General features: G+C 42.7%; 2 protein-coding genes across 2 annotated transcripts in view; one reads left to right on the forward strand and one right to left on the reverse strand.

Moving 5' to 3' along the window:
• The window catches only part of skia (v-ski avian sarcoma viral oncogene homolog a), a 71995-nt gene extending 61525 nt beyond the window's left edge, over positions 1-10470 (reverse strand). The window contains exon 1 of the mRNA XM_028012866.1: positions 9056-10470. Within this exon, the coding sequence (XP_027868667.1) occupies positions 9056-9961 (906 nt within the window). The 5' untranslated portion in view covers positions 9962-10470. The remainder of the gene's footprint in view (positions 1-9055) is intronic.
• bcas2 (BCAS2 pre-mRNA processing factor) overlaps positions 1-25068 on the forward strand; it is a 624479-nt gene that overhangs the window by 18513 nt on the left and 580898 nt on the right. The window lies entirely within an intron of this gene.

Consider the following 25068-nt stretch of genomic DNA (forward strand, 5'->3'; position numbering starts at 1 on the left):
GAATATGACTGTATTGCATTTTAATTACGATCCAACTGGACCGTTTCAGCTCCCGTCCAAATGACTGTCCTGCACTGGTATGAATGTAATGCATTTAATTCCATGTTTTTAATAGAATATGATCAGGAGGTGTTTGCATTGCTGTGCTTTGAGATGATAATGTTGTAAAGCGTGACAAAGGGTTTTATGCATTCATGAGTTTTTTCTATTCCGTTGATGAGTTTGTGAGTTGTCCTGTCATGATTGTCAGAGTCATTTGTTGTTTTATCTTTAAAGCTGCTGCCACATCAATAAACTGACTAGATTTAGGGTAAAGTAGAACTGAAATATTTAATATTCCCCTAGTTTGAGAACCAAAGTGTTTTGTTTTTTTTCTTTTAAGACATCTTTTCTTAACTAGTCAGTATGGGAATAATTCTCCAAATACTAAACAAACCACTTGGTTCATTTAGTTCAGCACCGTGATGAAGAGGATGGAGGTCATGATAAGAAATCCCAGCTGAAGCAGAATTTCAGTGGGATCTTCGGGGGAAATGATGATTGTGCACCAGCAAATAACAGAACAGAAGAGCAAGAATCTTCATATGGGTTCATTTAAATATCAATCTACATAAAGCAGACTTTGCAATTTCTTCCTTTGAGTAACTGCAGCAGTTTGAGCTCCCTGTACATCCAATGTGTTTCTCTACAGGGGTAAATTCCTTTGGAAATATAAGTTCTCCCAACTAAGAGCTGGACCGCTGGTTCCCGTCAACGATCCTGCCGTCCACCAAGATGGACATGATGACTTCAAGCTCGGGGGACACACATCTTCCTCCTGCATCTGTCAGGGGACCTTGATGCATTGTGTGGGTGGGAAGTGGGTGCTGTGTGGACGTCTGAGCACATGTCAGTGTGGTTGTAGGGCGGGGTGTGTTGGTGTGTGTGTGTCGGGGGTGGGGCGGCATCACTGTGGGAGACAGGCAGATGGGGATGGAAATGAGTAAGCAGAGAGCTCATGCTAATCTCCTACAGCTGATCCACACACGCACACACACCCCCACATGTGACACTACAAATAACACACTGGATCAGGTCCAGTCTGAATGAGGCTGAGGAAGCCGGTGCTATGAAGCAGCAGCATGGATCTCATTTATAATGAACACCATCTAAACCCAGCCCACCATCAGCAACCTAACCGTTCATTTATTAGCATCAAGCTAAAAGCTTCTATCTGAGGATCCTGGTGCCCAACCGGGGAGGAGAGGGGGAGCTGAAGGGGGTCGCAGCTTTATCTGAGGAGGGAAAAGGTCATGTGCTCACATGGGGAGGGGTGGAGGGGGTATAGTGGTTGGGGTGGAGAAAGGGTGGGGGTCAGTGGCTTTGCCGTCCTACACAAAAGATAGTCCCAGGCTGACGCAGCATAAAATAACCATCAGTCACCTCATCGGCTGTTTACCAGCTCTGAACTACGTTACAGCCCTGGTTACTGGAACTGACTGACTGACTGATGTTTTTTAAAGTAAGAAACTATCATTGAACTAACTAAAAAAAAACAAAAAAAAACACCTGGTTGGCTCAACAACAAAAGCTAAATCTGTTCTGAATTTTAATTTTACTTTTATTCATTTTTTAGTTAAATTGAGCAAAGAAAAATGAGTGCGTAAGGAATGTGTTGCATATTGATGATCCAAAAAGGCAGCAATTATGAGATAAATCTGTAATGACACTTTAATCCACTAACCCTTGAACACACTGGATGTCTGAGAACATAAAAACTGGCAAAGATATTTTCATCCAAAGCGCATCCACATTTGCTACTGAAGGGCAGGCTTTCTTCTCCATCAATAGCTGCAGCAAGGCTTTAAGCTTCACACAACATGGGAAAACTCAGCAACGCGCTGGGCTCAGCATGCAGGTCGGCTCTAAAGGGGTCAAAGGTCTGTGGATGGAGCCATTACGTCTTACGCAGCCACATGTGATTTTGAATATTTCAAAGCTTCTTTCATTAAATAAACACAGCAGACCTCTCCTCCTACAGAAACATATCATAAATATTGAAAGGTCACAAAAACCTGTGTGTGTAGATTCAAAGCGGGCCATCAGGAGAAACAGCTTCTTTACCACGCTACATCTGGAGGAGGTTCAGAAAAGCGGAAAGCACAAGGAAGGTTGCACTGCAGCAGGAAGGTCACACTGCACTGCAATGCTGTGGATATTCTGACAGATTGGGAGGAGTGGGCTCTTTAGGCTGGGATGGTTCACAACAACAAAGCATCGTATGGCCTGGGAGGCAGTTGGTTTTTGACTGGAGTGATAGAGGTAGGCTTTGTTTATACCCCTATCCCTCTCTGCTCTAAGACTGACTAGCTACTGTCAATCCCAGGCAGTGGATCGATGCAGACCACCGTCTTCCAGGTGAGTGCTCACTGAAGCACTCCATGCACTGCTACCTCCATCTATCTTTGAGGGTGGATGGAGAGGCCGGAGGCCCTGGCGGTCAAAGGCTAACAGCCCAGTGGGCGGAACTGACAATGAGGTCTTCTGTTTTATTTCTCATTAATCAAACCTCAGTACTAACACTGGGAATTTCCAAAGTTTTCAGCTCATCCCAAACTTCCTTAGCTTCCTGTAAGCATTCCAGTGATCGGTCGCAGTGATCCTCCAAGACTTCTTGATGGCTTTCAGAGTTTTTCCTTGGTCCTTGGATCATTTTCAGCGTACTGCATGACCGTGTTCACAGAAACCTTTTCTGGATTGCTAACCCTCTAAAATCTATGAATCATTCAGGCATGAATCCATTTAATTCTGTTCAAAAAGTCCCAAGCAACCTTTTCCTCTTGAGGCGAACCAATTGGCTGTTTCCTGTCAGATACCGTAACATTTTTTTCCTTTAACGGGAAACAATCTTGAGTTCATTTTTTGAAGGACTATAACACATCAAATAGGAAGAGCAATGTAGAAGTTTGATATCTAACAGACAAAGGAAGAATTACAAGAGAAGCATTAAGGTGTGTCCCACACCGTCTGATTATAGCTACAGAGTTATAGTAGACAGAGTTCTTCATTCTGATGTTTTTAATGATTTCATAAAGAGAAATCTGTTTTAACTGCTGCTTGAGTAAGAAAGTTTCCTGTTTCAGGAGAGATTTGAACGTTGTGTGTGTTGAGTCAGTCAGAGCTGTTACATCAGAACCCAGTGAAATGCAGACTGTCTGCTAAAGCCTTCACGCTTTCCACATGATCAGGCATCAACTGGGAAAATCCCTTTTTCTTCTCACAGCTTTAAAGTCTTCTGAAAGAAACAGCTTCTGGCAGGAAGACGTACCTTCCAGAAAGAATCGCTGCACTTATTTCAGTTTCCACTGCTGCTTCAGTGACCGCCTCTTGAAAGTTTTTTGTTTTTTTTCCCAAACAAATAAAGCAAAGCGATGCAATCTGAGATGTTCTGCTGCTCGCTTTTCCTCCGTTTCTGTGCGCGCCGCAGCGCTTTTCCTGTCAGCAGTTGTGGTGAAAAATAAAGCCACAGTTTTAAGGCGCATCAAGCCCAGTGTGAAGATACCGTTCCTCAAAGTTAATGTCAGCAAGCCTCAAAGAGAGGTTTCCTTTCCACAAAGGAAGAGGGAAAGAAAGCAAGACTACTTCTCAAGTATAATTATTTCTGTGTTCGATACGTCGGATTTCCAGTTTTGAGGGAGAGATGGAAGGGATTAGGAAACACTCTGAGGAAAACATACAAACCCTCAGCCAGTCGCTGCAGAAGCTCATACTCAGCTCTGGTTCTGCTGGAGGTTTCGTCCTGTTAAAGGGGAGTTTTTCCTCTCCACTGTCACTACATTCATGCTGCACAGGGATTACTGTACAGTCCAGGACTTAACACAAGCGATCTGCTCCATCCTCGTCCGGGAGGAGTGAATGCTGCAAGTCAGTGACTGACTGCTGGGGTTCCTTAGATAGAAATGTTTTAATCTACTTTGAAGAATTTATTGATTACACCGAACCGCTTGATAACTAGGGTCGATTAGAATCTATGTGTGACTGAATTGAAATGATTTTTTTTTAAATGCGCCTTGAGATGACATTTGTTGTGAATAGCCATATATAAAGAAACTGAACACCGGTTTAAACCTCCGAAATGATGAACAGCCCAGAGACTGGCAAGTTGGCATTTGAAGTCCCTCTGTTTTGTGTCAGACTGTCACTGTGAGCTCAACAGGGAGTGACTTTTCAATCCCACTCGATGTTGAGACTCTTAAAGGTCAATGTGGCATTGATTTCACTCTGCCTCATCGTGGATCACACCATGAGCCCCTAAGACGACGGCAGGCTGGCTGAAGCTGGCTCTAACCGTCATTATCTTTGGAATATGAAATAAAATTACAGGGGGAAAAAAGTGAGTTCTATCTGCAGCACGACTGCACAACACATCCACAGAATTACTTAGAATATCTTTGTATCCAATGAGAAGATCACAACATGCTAAATATGTTGACTGTTATATTCCAAGAATCAAGGATTTACTCTGTTGGGTCAAAGTCCCATGGTTAGCTTTTGGCTGGAGTTCAATTGCAGTAGATACCCAAAGGTTAAAGGTTGCATTTAAACAGGGTTAAACTGTGGAAGGAATTCTGGTGCCAGAGTGGAAATCATGTGGCGCATCAACATTTCAAAGACAACAGGATGGTTGTTTCCTGTTGCAGACGGCAGGACTAACAAAGCTAACCATGGGCAGTTTTACCTTGAAGCCATTAGTGTTTTCTGGAATAAGAGATCAATAAACTGATAGAAAAGGTATTTGGGGAAAATTGAATTGAAATACCAAGTATTTGGCCAATTTAATGTTGAAGTTCTCATGCACCTCATGCAATTAATCTGAAACTTTTAACGCATTAATATTATGTAGAGAGCCGTCCATAGGAATCAGTCAGGCATTACAAAATCTGACACAACATATTAAAAGCTACCAGTCTTTCTTATGGATGCTGATATTGTTGGGTCAAAGTCGGTTCTTTCAGTTTAATGAGGTGCTTAAAAGCAAACAGAGGATATAAATAAGGAAACCAAACTTGTCTGTGGCACAGCGGCAGAGAGAGAAAGACTTTTAGCAGGTAACAGGAAGGCTGAACAGAACACAACAACAATGTTCTGTTTTATCCTTTAGAGCTTTCAATCGCTCTCTCTTATGGAATATGCTGGAAGCCTTTTGGGAATCTCAGAGGTAAAGAAATGATCCACGTTTTCTATCATACACACACAGAAAGTGCTGTTTGAGAGCTAGCCATGCTAAGTGCTAATAAAAGATGCTACAGATGGTTTAAAATGTTATCTTCAAATCACTTCATTCATCCTTCTTATAAAATAATAACACATCCCTGTTTTACAGTAACTGATAGACGGAGACGAAAAAACTATTTCCATAAATCTTAAATATTCCATATCATGAGACGGTGCTGTTTGGAATGAAGAGCATCAGAACAGGAAGAGAAGAGCCAATGGGAAGCATCTCCAGCCTTCCTGTTGTCAGGACAACAAGAAGCTCTGCTGCACCTCTCTGAGAACAGGCCTGAAAGTTCCCAGCTGTTCTCTCTGAGCACACGGCTGCCAGTCAGCAAGCTTGCTCCAACTCTGCGCCTTGCATATGAAACAGGACATGGCCCTCCAGCCCCTCTGGGAGTTCACTTCCTCTGAGCCCCAACCACCACAGACCCCTCCTCCGGCCTGAAACAAGCGGCCCCTTCAGCTGGAGGCCAGACATCCCGAGCTGCAGCAGCGAGGAGGGGTAGGGGCAGGAGCGGCCCTCTAAGTAAAACTGGAAGTTTGAGAACGTCCCAAAGTTTAAAAGCATCCCTGCAGCTGCGGAGGAAAATGCGTCGACCGCAAACAGCATCTATTTGTAGGAGTCAAAAGCTCAAAACAACCACACACGTCAGCTTCAATTTCAGCCTGCTTTGGTTTTCACAGAGATATCCAGAGTAAACACATGGTGACGGCCTGCAGGAATGCGCTGGCTGTCAGCATAACAACAACATGTGTGGAGCGAGCGCAGAGTCTGTTTTATTGTTCTCCTTGGAATCCTGATGCACTTTTATCCCGACACGGATCAGTTTCATACAACAGGAAGTGAGGTCTCCACTAAAGTTAGCAGCGGTAAACAGCAGGCCATGCGAATGCCATGCTTAATGCCCAGAGGCAGCAGCAGCTGAGGCCTAATGACCAGGTTTACCTCCAAAACGGGAGGTTCAGCTTGGAACATAAACTCAGTCTGCAAAGCTCCCCCCCTCTCCTTACGCAGCCTGCAGTGCCTGGCTCCTCTTTGCTCTCATATCTTCTCCAAACAGGCAGCCTGCGGAGAAATCACTTCATCTTGAGGGCAAATTATAAAGTTAGAAACTTGCTAAATCTGCGGCCACAATTCTTATCTAAACATCCTGATGCGGAAAGCCACTGATTATGCGCACCACCCACATGTGCACCAGCCAGAAACCAAAGAGTCTCACAGCCAAGGCCTGGCATCAGAGCTCCACACCCAGCTCAGCCCAGCGCTGCGCCACATCAGCCCACCGCTGTTCACGGCGCCGTGCATCCTCTGAGATAAGCAGCAGGGAACGGAAAGCTCATTCGCCCTGGGACCCCCGAGAGCCGAGGTTCTCTGTGGATCAGTCACGAGCCTCAAGCTGAAGCTTTCAAAAGAGCGTCTGCAAGGAGGGAAGTGTGGCAATATCACTTCCTGCGTCTGTCTGCATACGAGACTGATGCTCACACTTCTGTAACAGCCTTATTAACATTCACAGAAATGGCCGGCCGTTGAGCTCCCACCGCCACCTTGTCCTCTGTGGGCCTCGCCGCATCCACAGAACCTCTTCACGTCCCAGAACCTCGTTAGTCACTTTATGAAACAGGAGTGGGTTGTCTTGTTTGCACCTTTTAGAAACAGAAAAGCTCCTCCCCCCCCTCAGAGTCGAGGCCTTGTCGGTGTTCTCACTCCAGTCTGAACACAAAGTGTGTGTGTGCCAGTCTTGTTCCCAGCAGGCATTGCAGGACTCTGGAGGATTCCCCTAGTTCCTGTTTGGTCTCTGGGTCTGACTGGAAGAAGGTGGCCTGCCCCTAAACACTTCCTGAGCTCCTTCAACAAGAAGGCCGCCGAGGCTCCAATCAGACGCTCCGACAGGATGCAAAATAACCCAGGAGGTGAGGAGGAGAGGGGGAAGGGGGAACATGTCGGAGGTGGGGATGGGTGGTCCGCTCTGTTTACTGAATGCTCCCCTTTGTTGGAATCATAATATGTTCCCACCACAATACTCTAAACCCTGCTTCATCAGCTCCATTGATGTGGAACAGTTCATGCAAATGGCCGCACTGGGCCTTTTTCACCGAGGGGGTGGATGTGGGGGTGAGACTCCTTTTAAATCAGCCGATCCCTGCCTGCAAACCCCTTCTCAGGATTTCACTCAAACTTCTTACGATGTCACCAGGGGACTCCGAATCTATCCAATCACTGAACAGATGCTTAGAACAGATAAATGTGTGGGTGTGCCAAAACTTTCTCCAGCTGAACAGAAACAAAACTGAAGTTCTTATTTTTGGACCTAAAGAGGAGCAATCTAGAGTTATAGATCTAGAGTTATAGATCTAGAGTTATAGATCTAGAGTCAATGCACAGCTTCAGTTATTACAACTGAAAACAAGCGATCAGACCCGAAACCTGGGAGTAGTGATGGACTCTGACCTGAACCTTCAGAGCCACATAAAGACAGTTACAAAGTCGGCCTTCTATCACCTGAAGAACATTTCCAGGATTAAAGGACTAATGTCTCAGCCAGATCTAGAGAAACTCATCCATGCATTCATCTTCAGTCGTATTGATTATTGCAACAGCGTCTTCACAGGTCTGTCCAACAAATCAATCAAACAGCTGCAGCTGATCCAGAACGCTGCTGCTCGCGTTCTCACTAAAACCAGGAAGATAGAGCACATAACACCAGTTTTAAAGTCCCTCCACTGGCTCCCTGTAGCTCAAAGAATAGACTTTAAAATACTGTTGTTAGTTTATAAATCACTGAACGACTCAGCACCACAATACATTAAAGATCTGCTGTTGTTGTATCAACCTTCTAGACCTCTCAGGTCTTCCGGTTCTGGTCTGCTCTGCATCCCCAGAACCAAACGAGGAGAAGCAGCTTTCAGCATCTATGCACCACAAATTTGGAACAAACTTCCAGAAAACTGTAAAACAGCTGAAACACTGACTTCTTTTAAATTAGACTAAAAACCCACCTGTTTAGAATTGTATTTGAAATGTAATCAATTACAAATTTATTGATGGAACTTGACTTAATGTCGTGTTTTGATTGTTGATTCTATGTTGCTTTGTGTCTCTGTGTTTGATATGATGTAAAACACTTTGAAATGCCTTGCTGCTGAAATGTGCTGTATAAATAAAATTTGATTTGATTTCGAAGAGTTTCCGTCTCATCAACTGAACCTCAGCAAACACAGCGACACATCCAAACATTCCAAGTGTGTGAAGATAGAATGATTCATTCAGAAATTTGACAGAAAGCCGTAGAAAAGGATTTAAAATCCAGTTTAGAAACAACCAAAGTTTTTTAGCTCAGGGTGTAAACTGTAAAACAGTTTGGGAAATAAACTACCTTCAGGTGAACGTCTCCCTCCCAACCAATGCGTGCACCCCCCCACCCCCGCTGAGCCATTTGTTGCTACATGAGATCGTGTTTACTGTACGAGCCAATAAAGAAGGCTTTAACAGTTTCACGACTCGAATAATGACTTTATTGCCACCAGCGGCGTTTTGTTGCCACCAGTGGATGAGGCCTAATTAGTGTCAATATGCCAATGATGGCCGAACACTGCGGGCTTCCTCAAAGTGGGACGATCTAAACAGGGATCAGAGAGAAATCCATTTTAGGGATGTAGGAAAAACTTTGGGGCAAAACTGTGATCCGCACATGGATTCCTTCCTTTTGGATGGGGCAATCAGTGGATAAAGCATGGCAGAGCTCAAAGTTGTCAGCAGCAGCAGCAGCAGTGGCGCTTGAAGGCAGCCAGACTGACTCACCCTGGATGATGCTTTCCTCTTGTACTTGTTGGCGAAGTCAAATTTCTCCTTGATCTCGTCCAGCAGCAGCTCCAGGCGCGCCTTCTCCTCTTTGCCCGTGTAATCCTGACCCAGGAGGATGTACACCCTCCAGTTGGCCGAGTCGAAGCCCCAGTGGCAAGTCCTGTTCTCCTGCGCCTTGTGGCTGTGCACCACGAACTTGTGGGTCGGATACATGAGTCTGCAGTCCATGCACTGGATGCACGCTGCGTTGGGGCTGCTGTACAGCTCCGGTACGAACAAGCCCTGGCACTTGCCGAAACACTCGTGGTAGATCTTGAAGCTCCGATCGGTGAGCTGCAGCTCCAGGGAGCCGGAGCCCGGGTCCTTCTTGCATCGCGGCGGGTATGCTCCTCCATAGATCAGGGCGTTGCAGAGCCGCTCGGCGTCCGTCTTTGTGATGAGACCGCAGGACGGCGCGGAGAAGGGCAGGATGCCCATGACTTTGAGGATCTCCAGCTGGTCCGCCGTGCAGCGGGAGCAGTAGATGTGCAGCTCGTCGCACACCGAGTTGATCTGCTGCAGGGAGAAGTCCCGGAGCACCGTGTTGAGGATCTGCGGCAAGCACAGGCGTTTCTCCCCGCCGACCACGAAGCACGAGATGGTCTCCCCCTCCAGCACCGTCTCGCACCTCTCCGTGGAGCGGTCGGACGGGATGAACAGCGGGCCCGGCATCACGGGCGGCGGCAGATGCTGCAGGACCGGCTCGGGCTCTTTCCCGTCCTTCTTGAAGAGGAGCTCATGCTGCCACCGGGCCGAGAAAGCCGCCGGTCCGCCCAGGGAGTTTATGGCGCTGAGGTGAAACTGCTTCAGAGTTTGTTGCAGTCCCGGGTGAGGCTGGAAGCTCTGCCGACTTACAGTCTCCATGTTTTTCTTCCAACTTTGGAAGCGTTAATCCTTCTCGCTGAACGGGAGTCGCAAGTATCAATCCGTTCCCCGACCTGGTAAATCCACGGCGTCCCAGAACTGAGTAAAACCGAGAAGAGCTTCATCAAACATCCAGTGAATGGAGCTTTTAAAGTTCTTGCAGTTTTAGTCCAGCTCAGTGAACATCGCTCCCCGCAGCAGGTCGCCGACTGTCCCTTTTCCAAAAAAAATATAAAAATAAAAACGAGACTGTTTGAAACTCCAGAGGGCCGAAAAGTTCCGCTGGTCGAGTCCCAAAGCAGAGTAGGCGAAAACCAACCGAAGCGGGGAGGGAAAAGCTCGGCGAGAGAAAAAAAAAAAATCTTATTCTGGGTTTCTTTCCGCTGTCGAGGACTGCAGAGATCCGCTCGGTCTGCCCCCGCAGTTCACTCTGACTGGATGGAGATGAGAAGTCTGAGAGGCAGCCTGCCGTGCCCGTCCGCGCGCGCCTCTCTCTGCCTCGCGCCCCGTCTAGCTCTCTCTCACGCGCGCCCTCTCCCTCCCTCTCTCCCCTACCCTCCACCGCTCTTCCTCCACCCTCAGTGTTTGTGTGTCTGGCTCAGTCATTGAATCCCAGCCAGGAATGCGAGTGACTCTGCAGGCAGGCCGGGCTCTTCCAGGAACGAGCCGTCACCCCCTCACCGCCGCCGACAGACACCGTAGACACGCGCGCATACGACGTGCGCCGCACGCGCATGCACTGCGCGCACGGCTTAAACAAAGCTGCTACCTCGAAGCAGGAAGAAAAGGTGAAGAAAGTAAGAAGACATGTGCTGCTTTAAAGAGTGCGTAGGGGAAATATTTGTTTTTAATCGATCGCATTTTATTATTGTGTGTTGTAAAGCTTTTTTTTTGTTTGTTTTGTTTTACAACAAATGTAAAGTTTGAATATTAGCCAAACCAAGGACGGACGTATGAGACCCCATGCTGATAGTCATAGGTTCTGGTCAGCCACCATAGCTGGAGAAGAAACAATTATGCATGACAGTTAAATCAGTCACTACACATTACTTAAATGTGTAATGAAAGTTACACATGTCGGACCACTTTTTTCAGTAACGAGTAATCTAACGCGTTGCTATTTCATATCCAGTAGTTACTTATCAAAATCATTTTTTGTGCGTTACTATTTTCTTTTGGAATTTAATTGTATTTCCTCTACGCGTCTTGTCGAGTGATCGCCGTTTCTATGCGACAGTATCAGCAGCGACAGAAACGAGGAGAGAGATGCGCATTTTGTTGGTAGAAAAACAGGAACTATTTAGAGTTTCTGTCGCCAAGTCCGATTATTATAAGTTGCTGTGGGCTTTTTTTTTTTTTTTTTTTTTTAAGTCGCTAGCGAATTTAACGAGTCGCGGGTTTTGCTTTTTGGGCTCGTTTTTTAACGTGAAGTTGCTCATTTGGGCTTGGAAATAAGCAGACATAAACCCCAGAATGTGTCTGACCTCCAGTTAGTTTTAGTCAGGCTCTACCTGCCCATCATTTCCCGGATGATCCGTCCCGCTGCGTCTCTGTTAATGTCAAGTTAATTTATTACCTGTGAATTACGTCGAGCTATCCAGAACATTGGAAACATCGAGACTAATATGAACAGCGCAATAAACGTGAAAACAGCCACGAGTGAACGAGTCCGTACAGTTGTGCAACTAAACGCCATTATGATTATTAATATTAAGATAAGTGTCACAAATATGTGCAGCAGCCATCTGAACTGTGGAGCCGCATGATCTTGGATCTTTGGTGTCAGCGCTGCGCTCTGACACCAAACACAGGGCCGTAACGCAGAACCTGGGGGCCGGGGGGGGGGGGGGGGGGGGGTTTAAAATTACTAATGTTTATTTCTTTTTTTTTTTGTACTGTAACCATTAAAAACTCTCCCCTTAAGTTCAACCTTATAAGTGGAGACACATTGTGGATGTTACCACAATAAAATAGCTTACAATTAAGTATTGGCAAAGATCAATGTAATTTTCACAACGTTGTTGTTAGCAGCTGCTGCTGAAAGTAAGTAAAAAAGTTACTTTTAATGTAACTTAGTTACTTTCCAAATCAAGTAGTCAGTAATCTAACTGAGTTACTTTTTCAAGGAGTAATCAGTAATCCGATTAAAGTTACTTTTTCAAAGTAAATGCCATCACTGTCCTCCACGGTAACATTTGATTTTATTGAGTTTTTCTTTGCGATGTACTTTCCAGAACAATGACGCATAAACAGTGAACATATGGAGGGCAAATATCAAAGGAAGGAGCAAAGCTTTATGGTGTGCTCAAAGCAAAAAGGGTTGTCACCCACTGATTTATCTAGTCACTGTGTCAAAAATGTGTTTTCTGAGATCAGACAAAAGCATGCTGAATTCTGTAAGTGATTCCATTTTGACATAACCTGCTTTGAAGAACTCCACCAACTATGTCACAAAGAAAATGTATTCCTAGAGCTGGATCTGTTTAAAGTATGAAAAAAAAACATGTTTTAACAGCAGGAGAAAATCAAAAAAGACATTGAAAAAAATACCATGACAAATATTGCAATAAAAAGACATCATACCTAACTCTGCTGAAATACAGAACAGATCGCTGCTCTGTACAGCAGTACTGTCTTTTCAGATTTTGACACATGCTCAAGAAACATCACCATATGAATGCACATATTAGTGCTTTGTAATAATTCTCTACAGGAAACTAAGCTGAAAGACAGATTTGGGGTTTTATTTGTGTAGATTAGCCAGCTCACAATTTCTAGGGCTGAATTTATGCAAGTCATTTGGTTCAGTGAGAGAAGAACGTAAAAGAGGATGGGTGTTGTCTTGTGAGACAGGACATATTTAAGCAACACGTCTGGCTGTGGTTTAGTGTACCTTCTGCTTTAATGTGCTAAGAAGAAATATCAGTGAGAGGCAATGTTCTTGTTAATGTTTTGCATAGGCAAAAACGATCAGAAGTTGATAAACAGCAATATTTCTATGTTTTTACATGCCTTTTTTTCAAAGGAATCATAAAGTTTGTAAATCTGTACAGCGTAAGTATTTTCAAACTACATATTTAGATACGCTGCTTGCTTAATCGGGTTTTTTTTTTTTTAGATTCAGTTTTGTTACAGAGAAAGAAGTAAAACTGGAGGAATAGTAAAAGATAATCCTGATCTGTAATCCAAACCAAACGGGGAGGACTGGCGGGGTTTGGGTTCATGTGTTTGAGGGCAAGTTCAACTCCCGGAGAGTTCTGGTGGTTTCTGCTCTTTTAGCGTCCCCTGTCCAAATCCGGCTGCAACTGCAACCTAAAATGTGGGTCATGACCTGAAAGCATCGCTTAGCTGTGTTCAAAGAGCACCTACAGTATCAAACACATGGAAAACACAGAGAGCTTAGGAGGAAACAAATGTGGAATCATAATGACAGTAATGACAATTAAGAGGAGCAGCTAAGGTTAAATGTTTTGTTTTTCAATATCTTCTTTTTTAGGGGGTATAAAATATGTCCATGTCCTGATTCCACATCCTGCCATTGGTTTACCGATCCAAAGTTTTATTTTTAAATATACGTTTGAAAATGTTGTAAGTAGATTTACAGATATTACATATTCATTTATTACCAAGAAGGCAGAGTACTCCCATTTATTTCTAATGCTTACAGAGTCTAGACTAGAGTGTCTCTAGTAAGTTATTCCAATCTTGGACTTTTTACCATTTTGTTTATTTGATAAATCACTTTTCATGATTAACAATATATGGGGCCAAAAAAATTTTTTGACCAAAATCATGACCAAAAATGTAATGTAAATGTTAAAAATGATTTCTAAAAAAACATCAATTAAATAAAAATCACTTATCATAAAAACAGATTGCAGAGATATCGACCCCCTTGGCTGACTTCTGAGCAGGGAGTCAGTGTGGATCCCGGGTTGGTGGGGATCAACAGCCCTTTACTAGCCTAGCCCCACATTCTCTATGGGACTGAGGTCTGGGCTTTGACTAGGTCACTTCAGAACGTCCACGTTGCTGTCTTCAAACCGTCTCTGTGTAGCTTTAGCTGTTTGGCTGGATAATAAATGTTCCCTGAATGCGTAGTTCTCCTGCAGCTGGAAACTAATTGTCCTCCAGGCTTTCCCTTTGTTCTGCTGCCTTCATCTGACCTTCTACATTAAAAAATGCTTTGCTGAGAAGCACCCCACAGCATGATGCAGCCACCACCATGCTTCACAGTGGAGATAGTGTGTTTGTGGTGATGTACAGTGTTTGCTGTCCATCTTGTGTGACTGGGCAAAAGGTTCTGTTATGGATTCTGTGTTTTCCTCGTTTATCTACTTACACGCACAGTGCTGCGGCTAACATAAGGAAATTTTTGTGATTTTTCTTTTGTCAGAAAATCCAAAGATTTGTTGATTGTGACTGATTTGTAAAAGCAGTAAAAAGGGTAAGACACCAAAGGGAGTGAATACGTTTTACAGCCAATATGTCTCCAGCCTCTGGAAAGGTTATCAGTCCATCAAAGGGCCATGCGGCATCCACACTCACAGCAATGTTCACTGGAGAGCAGCCAATTAACCCAACATGGGTGTTTTTGGAGTTGGAGGGGAATCCTTGGGGGAAAGTCAGGAGCTTCTTGTTCTGAAGCAACAGAGCTAACAACTTCCCCACTGTGCAGCCCAGGGGAAAAGCTTTTGCCACCTAAATTCCAGCTTAAGTGGCACCTGCAAGAATTTAATGATCAACGGACCATTTAATGGACATCTCACTAATTCATTTTCAAAGTCAAGACTTTAATGCTCTCTATTTTGAGATTACACCTAACTGAAAATGTCTGGGTTTTGCCTAAAAAGCGAATGATATACTTCTAGGCTTTTTTTTTAGGTGCTTTGGTGAATTTCTCAAATCATCCTTGATGTTTGCAGAACAGTGATTGCATTTCTCAAAATTATTTCTTCAAACAGCAAGAAACCATTGAAAAACTGCAAAATCCAGTCTATGCCTCAAAACACTTAGCTCATCTCTCAAAATGAATTATCTGTGTCAGTGAACATATCAGCGCTTCAGAATGTCAAGTCCTTTTTTTTCATTGCGTACGGCAGGGCCGTGCAGAGGCTTTTGGAGGGCCTGGGGCTCAGAGTTAAAACGGGGACACGATCTTAAAACACCGTGCAACAACACAGCAACAACCCATACTAATCAAGAATCTAGTATTTAATCGGATCATACTGTATCATTGTCATCATGTGGGGTCAATGCAAAGCAAATATAGTCTGTTTTCCTTGATAGGTATAATGTTGCTGTTTGTGCTGCTGACAGTCCTGGAGGTCTGAGTTGATCTGTGACTGTAGCTGTTGAACAGATAATAGGAGAGAGAGAAGGTCCCTGCTTATGAAGTTATGAAATAAGCCAATTTGTTACTATGTTACTAAATAAACCCTAATAATATCTGACTGTTTAACCTCCATACTAACTTGGCTGCAGGCTATTTTCAAGACTGAAAAAGCTCAGAGGGGTTAACTCTACATTATTTTTGGATGATAGCTCCTCTGAGATCTAGAATTGTAAAACTGAAAGACATCAGGGCAAAGAAAAGTCAGTAGCTGCTGGTAGGCCCCTCCAGACATTCAGGGGGCCCTAGAAATGGTTGAATTGTAACACAAACCATTGATCTAAAACTTTAGCGGTCATTTATTTCGAACAACAATGTTATTAACTTGTATTTCAGCCTTTCAGCGGAGATAAAAATGAATTGTTTGATTAGGAAGCTTACTTTGTATAAGTGCAAAGAATCATCTAGATACTTTGATTGTTGTGTTACCATGGCTACAGTCAGATGCTATTTGCAATCTTTGTGTTTACGCTGGCTTTGTTCACAAATACATCACAATAAATAATGGCCAATAATCAGCGGTTGATTTTAAGCTGAAGCAACGAAGCTGGGCGCTCTCTCACAGACTTCACTGAATCTGTATTTAAACACAGCTAGTGATTCTGATGTTCTGAGTAGGAAGGTGTGAGCCGGTGGTAGCCAGGGGATTTGAGATGTGTAGCAGTGACAGTCGCAGCTGGGTGCTTTTTCTTTGAATCAGGATATTTGATTCTGACCCCCAGCAGTGGGACCGCCTCAGTCTACATGTAGCGAACCGGGCATTTAAGTCCACCACTGAGGCAGCCTGGTAAAATTAAAGTCAGAAGTTTTCTCTGCAGCCGAACCATTTCTGAGTTTGGGGGCGAGGAGGGTGTTTTCCTGCTATTGCCAGGACATGTACAAAAATAAAAAATAAAGACAATTTTTCTAACTTCAACATCAGACCTATCGTTTCATAAGCAAACAAGTGTCTATTGAGCAAAAAACAGTCATGCCAATAATTTGATAGAGGGTGCATTTAATCCTGTCCCTTCCTTACCATGGGCCTGTTGTCTTAACATCATGGAAGCAGAGAAACTGAGAATCTGTTCAGTCATTATTAGACTGAGCAGGGCAGCCAGGGCCATGTATTTTTCTAAAGAACAAAGAAAAACAAGCTAACGTTGAAATGGGAACAAAGGACAACCTCCTTTAGAAAAACTAGAAAAACAGTGCTGTAGGGATTACAGGGTATTCTTCCTATGCTTTTCATCTCCATGCTGAGAGAAAGTCTGCAATGAAGTTAAGGAACGAAGAGCAGGATGAGAGGAACTCCATCAGCATCCTGTCGTGTCGTCTCCTGATGATGTTGGAGTGACTGCCCCTGTCAAACCTCCTCAACCTCCTCTGCCTCTTCTCCTGTTTTGCCTCCTAACTCTTCCACCACAGCCTCACTCTTCTTCTTCTTCTTCCCCCCCATCCTTCCATTGTCAGAAATGTAACAGTGAGTTTTCTACACATACGCCATATACTTCCCAGTTGATGGATCATGAAATGCATCTTTGAACTATTTCAGAAAACTGGTTGGTAATTGGGATTACAGGATTCACCTGGGAGCAACTTATCAGTCAGGACAGATTTAGAAAAAAGTGTAATTGAAATGTATGATTGACATCTCATGACAACCCATTTAAGCATTCTGCATGTTAAAACTTAAATGACAAACTTATGCTTAAATGTTGTGGAGGTCGAGGCAATTCAGCAGATGTATGTAATTACAACATGCCAATTGGAAATGTAGGAAGAAAAGCAACAGTTTATGCATAATAGTTTGCATGGAAGTAGCATTTATAACTTGTTCAAAGGAATGAGAAACTATGAAAGTGAAGTAGTTTTGAGAATTACAATTCTGTTTTGAGGAATGCACCAAAGTAACTGAGAGAAACTGTGATATATTGAGATTCAACAGCCTGTGGTGCAAAAGTTTTATGTTCAGTAAATTGCTTCTGAACTACCACATTTTCCTTTTGATCTTTTAAAGGTCATGCTAATCATTAGCTCTTGATGCTTTCTAAAGGCGTTTCCCTGCTTCACAGGATGGATTATTTTGGAGAAGAGCTGATGTACTTAAGAGATTGGCTGGCTGACAGCAAATCAAATGGCAATAGCCAAGTAATTTTTAGCACACTGAGACCAGCTTTTGCGTATTTGTTTCTTTTTTGTTTAATAAACTGCTTTTATGACCCAAGGAAAATCATGTCAATGCATCATGAATATATAGAAAGAAATGGTAATGTGAAACTGTACAGTTTGATAACGAGGATCATTTGGAATGTGTTTATAATTCAATCAAAATTACTTTTCGTAAAGGGCCTTAAAAGACAACATTTGTTGCAAATGGACGCTGTGTAAATATGCCGAATTGAACTGAATTGAATAGAACAGAAAGATAAAATTAGGGGGGAAAGTATAAAAAATAACCTTTCTAAACTTCTAAATACAAATATACAAAATAACAAGTGATTCCAATTTTATGTGAATGAAAAAACAAACATAAAAGGACTTTCGTGAAGAACACCTAAATATAACAATTTCTGAAAACACTCAGAATCCTCCTATATGACTTAGGAAACAGTTGACCTGGGAAGAATGATCAGACATGCTTTGTGTTCAGTCTGCGTGCTGGCACGAAGCACTGCGATTAACTCTGGCAGCGACAGACAGTAAAGTCAGGCCTGCAGCTGTCTGTGTGGAGATTTGGTGATAATGGAGGAAAGTGTGATGCAAAACTTGCTGTGCCTTCAGGCTTCTCATCCCACTTGGGCCAAAGCTGCCAGACAGCAGAGTGAATGCCAACCCTGCTTTTAGATGTTTCATGTAATGTTGCCAACATGGAGCCCCTGTGCTAGCCTCTCCTCGTGTGCTGTTGATGCTTTGTTTTCACTCTCCTTACGCTTCTGTGATTGTGATGACCAAGCCTCAGTCTTCATCTCTGCCAATGAACTGCAAGACAGACAGACAGACAGAGAGCAGACCTCCCTCGTGACTCTCCCTAATCAGCTCCTTCAGACTAGCTAACAGCAATTAGCAAACATCTGATGGAACTGCGCACCAATTGGGCTCATTATAGGAGCTACTGCTGATAAAAACATTGTTAAGAAAGTTAATAGAGGAGCGCACAGGAGGAAGATGAAGACAATGACCAATTTCTTTAAAAAAAAAAAAAAAAGTAGCCTGTTACAGGTACTGTTTGGAAAAAGCATTTTTCAAAGTGTTTCATTTAAGTTAACTAAAAGTCTTTTTTGTGTATCTCATGTTATAATGTATATATCTGCAGCCTACACGTGTACTCTGTGTTTCCTTTTAAAGTCGGTGGCTGTAGCTTAAATTAGGTGAGCTCAAAAATCGGGAAACAATGGTGACTTAAAGTTTATCTGAGGACTCTTGTGTTTCAGTCTGAAAGCATAGCAGTCTTGTGAATAAGTCACCAAAATGTTTATTTACAGTTTTTCATCCTTCATGTTTTGTCAAATCAGATTAAAAAAAAAAGATAAGACCTTTGAAATGGGAAATAAAATGGATTAAATAGAAATCCTTGAGCTGTCTCTCAAGTGATGGAGGAAGATAAGTGTGGAAGGTTTTTCAATGTTTACAAATGAAAAAAATCTTCTTTTTTTTTTTTTTGTTGGCCAGAAAGTGAAGGAGTTTAGAGCAAAGCTCATCTATTCTTCAGATGGTCACACTCTCCCCCAGAACCGTAAATATTTAAACAGTATAGTTCCACTTTTGGAATTAGTCCAAGCATTTGTTACTTCTCAGCAGGACTATTGTAATTCTTTGGAATTATGAAGTCCAACAAATGTAAAAGCCTTCAGCTGACCTAAAATGCTGCAGCAAGAAAGAGTTCTGATGAAAATTTTAAAAAGACATAATATTTCTTCTGTTTTAGCTTCCCTTCATTGCCTTCTTGTTAAATCTATAGCAGAATTTAAGATTCTCCTTCACACATATAGTCAAGCTCTTAATAATCCACCTCCATCATATAGCAGAGACCTGATTGGTCTACCTGATCTCAACTCGGCACGTTGCTCTCAGACTGCAGGTTTACTGCTGGTTCCCAGAATTTCGAAAAGTAGAACAGGAAGCGAGTTCTCGGGCTCCTTGCCTGTTTGACCAGCGCCCAGCTTTAGTCAGTGAGGCAGAAACCCGTGTACTTTTAAGAGAAGGCTTAAAACGTTCCTTTTTGATCAAGATAAAAGTTAGACTGGCTTATGTTATCCTACGTTATTTCTGTAGTTATGCTGACGTAGGCTTAGGCTGCTGGAGGACAAACTGAACGTTTTCTCACTTTGTTACATTCTCTTAGTACTCGCTCATTATTCTTCTCATCTTTGTTATTTTTTTCTCTTCTCACCTTTATTTTACCAGGATAAAAACTCATGGAGATTAAAAACCTCTTTCTCAAGGGAATCCTGGCCAAGAGCAGCATATCTGCCCTTATTGAAGCCATTTCCTTTATGTTCTCTCTGGTTTTCTCTTTATAAAAGTTACACCTAGCCCAGCAATTACGCTTACCTGTGACACCTTCCTGGAAAGGACCATTAGCTGAGCTATTGCTGCCAATAACTTCATGTTCTCTCTCTATAGATGATGGACTTGGCCAATGCGGTCTCTAAAATAAAACCTTGTTGCCACCAATGTTTTTTCTTCTGTTTTTCATCCCATCGATTTTGTACTAAAGCCTCAGAGGTTGTTTGTTTAGCTGTTTCTTTCCTTGCCGAGGCCACTGAAGAGCTGCTGCTGCTGCTGCCATTAACGTTTTACAGTTTCTTTAACGTAGAAAGTGTTCCTGGATCAGCTGTGGCAGATGGCCGCTTAGACTGAGTCAGGTTCTGGTTCTGCTGAAGGTTTCTTCCTGTGAAAGGGTAGTTTTCCTTTCTACTGTCGCTACATGACGGATTGCTGCAAAGACAGTATGTTAATGTTTTTGTTTTTGACTAAACCTTTTCACTAATTGACTTGATAAACTAAATCTGAGAGTTTCTGCAACTATAATTGAAATAAATGTAAATCACTTTGAATTTGTTTTTATGAATGGATTGAATTGACTAAATACTGCCCCTTGTTCATTATTTTGTAAAAAACCTTTCAAATTGTATTGCAGTTTTTATAAGTTGATTTGGATCACATTGACAGTTTAAACAAATGGTGTGAAGACAGGTTTTTGTTTTACTGTATGTATTTTGAGTTTCAGTTCATCGTAATTCATGTTCAATTTAGGCTCACTTTCAATACAACATTTTTCAGTACATTTATTTCAGATATTTTCAGAACAATTATGTTTTTTCGTGACAATATTTCGCCTTAGTGCCAATATTTCTTTTCAGATTTATTTGAAGCTGCTGTCATATTAACCCCACACTGCCCAGTCAAGACATATGGAGGACAGAGGAGACTCTTGCTGCAGCGCTCGCAGCAAGAGAAACGTCAAGCGCTTGTGATAAAGGTTCATTCCGGCCTGTTTCTTAAGAGACTCAACTTCAGTCTTGAACGGCATCATAAATGACTGTAGCGTGCCGAACATCTGATCACATGAGATGAGTGAGCACTTGAAGCACAGCTGGGGCAATTTACCTGAAACTGTTGCTGCTTGTGAGCAGCGACTTTTATTGTATATATAAATAAAAGTCGCACGTAGAACACAACCTGCAGCTCCTTCGGTCTCCTGGGAGCCTCGCTCATCTTTTCATCGGCCCGTCATGTCGGCAGGACTGTGAGCAGGTCGGATTAGTGCTCTCTCTCACCTAATCCAACGATTACATAAAATAAATCCAAACATCCAATCCTCATGCCTCAGTCTCAAATCCATTCCCTTTCCACTTTTCACTGTCAGCTCTCACTCTTCTCCCGTCTTCCTGGTTGCCATCTTCTTCACTTCGGAGCATTTATCTGGAACAATTAGCAAGTGTAGGGATTTCTTACTCTGGTCTGCACGTGTGCTTGACTGATTTCCTTGGTCATTTGCTGTTGATATCACCAAAATTCCTTATGAAATAGAACTGCTAAAATAACTTTTTAAACACATTTATGAGCATGCCTCAGGCTGTTCCACCTGCACCACAATAAAAGGTCTAATTGACCCCACTGGCCTTTCTCCAACCTCTGTCCATCCGCAGACGTTTATGATCCTACATTGTAGACTTCGTCAGGAGTCTTCCTTCCTCTAAAATCAAAAGTCCTTTTTGTCTCTATTGACCGTTTCTGTTGCTTTGATGAAACTCCACTGAGGCCTAACCACTTTCAACTCTCATCCAACTTTTATTTCAGGATTTAGATATTTTGGGGGGATTGGGGCTCCTGTCATGATCCACAGGTGTTTGTGTTTCGTGGTATTTTGTCATCCCTCTCCTTATGTACGCTCTTGGATCTTTCCGTTTTAGTTTAGTCCTTTTGTCGTGGTTCTGTTGTTCATCTGACTCGTCCCATTGCGCTCTGGATTATGTTCTCTCACATGAGTGTCATTCTTTTCCGGTGTTAGTTTCTCTGTTTATCTTTCACCTTCCCTCAGACTGTCAGTCTGCATCCATCACCTCCACCTGCGCTTTTCACAGCTGCGCCCACTTCTCTCTGATTAGCTCCTCTGGTTTCCTTACCATTTTCGTGATTAATCCATTATCACCTATGTGAATGTCTTGTTTTCCTGCAGTTTATTTATTTCGTGAGTATTTCCATAATTTTCGTCGTGTGTTCTTCAATAACTCTGAGTTTGTGTCTACATGCTGGTCCAACCATAACATCACCAGTCATAACACTTTTCTTACCAGCTTCTAGTAAGAAGCCCGAGTCAAAGTTTCCAGATAATACTTACCTTAATGATAATGACAACCACTCACCTTTTCTCTTCTTGTCCAAAAAAAGACTCATCTTTCCAATAAATATTAAAAAACTTCCTATTTGTGTCCGTTGTGGTTGACTGCTTGAAAAAGTCTCATATTCAAACATGACCCAGTTTGGGGGACTATATCCAGTGTCTGTCTTGTCCCTGTTGTCTGATAACTTGTCCAATTACTGGTGACAGTCTTCAGTGTACCATAGTGAGTACAAAATGCTTTAGTTGTAATCTTCTCTTACTGGATAACTTTCAGATCCATTTGATGCTTTCTAAGCTCTGTAAACTGTGGCTTTATATTAGCAAATATAAGAATACCGGTAATTGTATAAGGTTAGTTGGACTTTATTTAAGGTTTATCAAATTCTCAACAACCGACGGTAAGGTGTGGAGTTCAGAAGACTGAATACTGAAACATAAATAGAAGTATTTAAAAGGATGTGCAGCTTATGCAACCAGGCTACTGCAACTTTTTATTTTTTACATTTTTCTCTAATAATTTAGCTTGATTTTTGCAGACATTTTAAAAGTATGTATCTTTCTTACATCTGGTAGTGTTTGCTGCTTTGTCTCTGGACAGCTCGACAGGGTGTGCAGAGAGACGTACAGTGATTTGCTCAAGTATCACCTACGCTTGGGTGGCGATGTGCTTCTTCAGCAGGGCCAGGGAACCTGGCCAGAGTTGATAAGAAGACTTAAGAACAGGGTGGAGGTTCACCTTCCAACAGAACCACCACCCAAAACAAACAGCCAGGATGGCTGTCATCAAATTATATCCGGGTGGTAGGACGGCCTAGTCAAAGGTCAGACAAAACAAGAAAATGAATGTTTAAAGATACTCTCTCTCTAGTCTGACTGTGGTTGAGCTGTTTAGATGTCCAAAGCTGGTGGACACGGGCAAGAAAAGACATGAAGAGCTGACTATAGCAAGAGGTGGTTCTACAAACGATGGGCTCAGGAGGCACACCTTTCAGATACGTCGATTTTGAAACAATGTGTCTCAGCCTTCCACTTAACTACTTTGTGTTTGCCTAGCTTGTAAAATCCACATAGAACCTACTGAGATGTACAGCTTGACTGTGCAAAAATGTGGGGACGTTCAAGGTCTGTTAATATAGTTTTCACCTAATTGTTACCATTTTGAATAATTTCATTAGTGCTAAAATCTTAGCTTCTGCCTGTCAAATTTTGTGATCTTAGCTTCATTTTTTTTTAAGTATTGACTAAACAAACAAACAAACAGACAGAGTCTTTGTGAGGCTGCAGACCTAATTTTAGTTGTTATGCATCAATTTTCTGTCTAAAGATAAATGGAGCTGTGTCTTTTTTCACTTTCCTCTGCATTCAGCGGGTACGTTTGCAATTTCTGCAGAGGCATCTTCACTTCCCTGGTCTCCATGACAGCAGGGGACAACACAGCATCACTTGCAGCGTGTGATGTAAGGTTTCTTTCCAGGCGCCAGCAGGATTTTTCCCAGTGTAGCGCTGCAGACAACCCTGGCCCAGTCCTCTGCTTTTGTGCTTTTCCCCCAGTGTGACCCAAAAAGAAAGATTGTGCAATACGGTCAGTTCAGAAAACGCCTCGCTGCAGTCCTCAGGTTATGGTGCAGAAGTTTGAAAAAGGAAGGAATAGTAACCATAAACATAAACATAATTCAAGATTTGCACACATTATCCCCCCCTCCTCTCCCCTGTCTTTCATTTCTATGATGTTCTCTTTTCCTTCCTTTCACTCCAGCTTTCCCTTGTCTTTTTTTCCATTGCATAATTACAGCTGCTCTCCGTTGGTCGTCCCTCTGGCCAAAAGCTTAAAAGACTCAGAAAGTCCCACCAACACTATGACTTCAACTTTCCACTTTACGTGTGTCCTTGCAGAGGGAACAAAGCCCCATCATAACAGTTAGCATACTTGCATGATGTAACCTGCTGTGCTTTGCGCTAAGTAGAAATCCTTGTGCAGGACTGACATAATTTTGTTAGAGCATTAAAAGTAAGAGTCAGGGATTAAATGATACTGTACAATCAAACTGTGGAACAGAGAACGCTGCTTATCCTGCTGTTTCTTGCTTTAAGGCACAACCAAATCACAAATCCTTTCATTGATTGCATTACAATTGCAAAGTTTAGTTTACATGCTGAGCAACACTATTCCGTTTTCTGAAAGTCAAGAGTCCAGCTTCCTTCCGTTCCGCTGGTGTCACTGGCATGCTAAGGTGGAGAATAACATCTGATTTCATTGTTTAAAGGAAGATAAATAAATCTGATTTGAACTTTTTCCAATTCTGGATGCACGCAGACTATCAAAAGCATTGACATATAGATCAGGGGTCTTCAAATCCAGCCCTCGAGGGCCGGCGTCTGGCAGTGCTGAGATGTGTCCCTGGTTCAACATGCGTCAATCAGATATCTGCGTTACCTCTTCGGTGCAGTCAAGCCCCCCAGAGTCCTGCTAATAACCTCATTATGTGACTCAGGTGTGTTGAAGCAGAGACACCTGTAGGACACCGGCCCTCCAGGCCTGGAACTGAGGATCCCTGATATAGATTATTAAAGCAAAAATATAGAAGCCAACAGCAGCAAGCTTTACAACAGACACATTTCTGATGCATATGCCCTCAGCCAGACTGCTGCCCTCAGTAATTGAAAAAAATATCCTTAATACACTTGGGGCATTAAGGATAAAGGGGGAAGGGGCTCAAGCCCCCCTATGCCTATCTCCTCTGCACATGCCTGGGATGTTTTGTTCACATTTAAGATGAGATGATAATTAATAAATGTGCCAAGTCCGCCTGGAACATTTATTGTTACAAATTCTCAGACTTCATTGAGAGTTAAACAAAGCAGATGACAAGTCAAGAATGAGTTTTT

The sequence above is a fragment of the Xiphophorus couchianus genome, chromosome 1 (genome assembly GCF_001444195.1).
Source record: "Xiphophorus couchianus chromosome 1, X_couchianus-1.0, whole genome shotgun sequence".
In the NCBI taxonomy this organism is placed as follows: domain Eukaryota; kingdom Metazoa; phylum Chordata; class Actinopteri; order Cyprinodontiformes; family Poeciliidae; genus Xiphophorus; species Xiphophorus couchianus.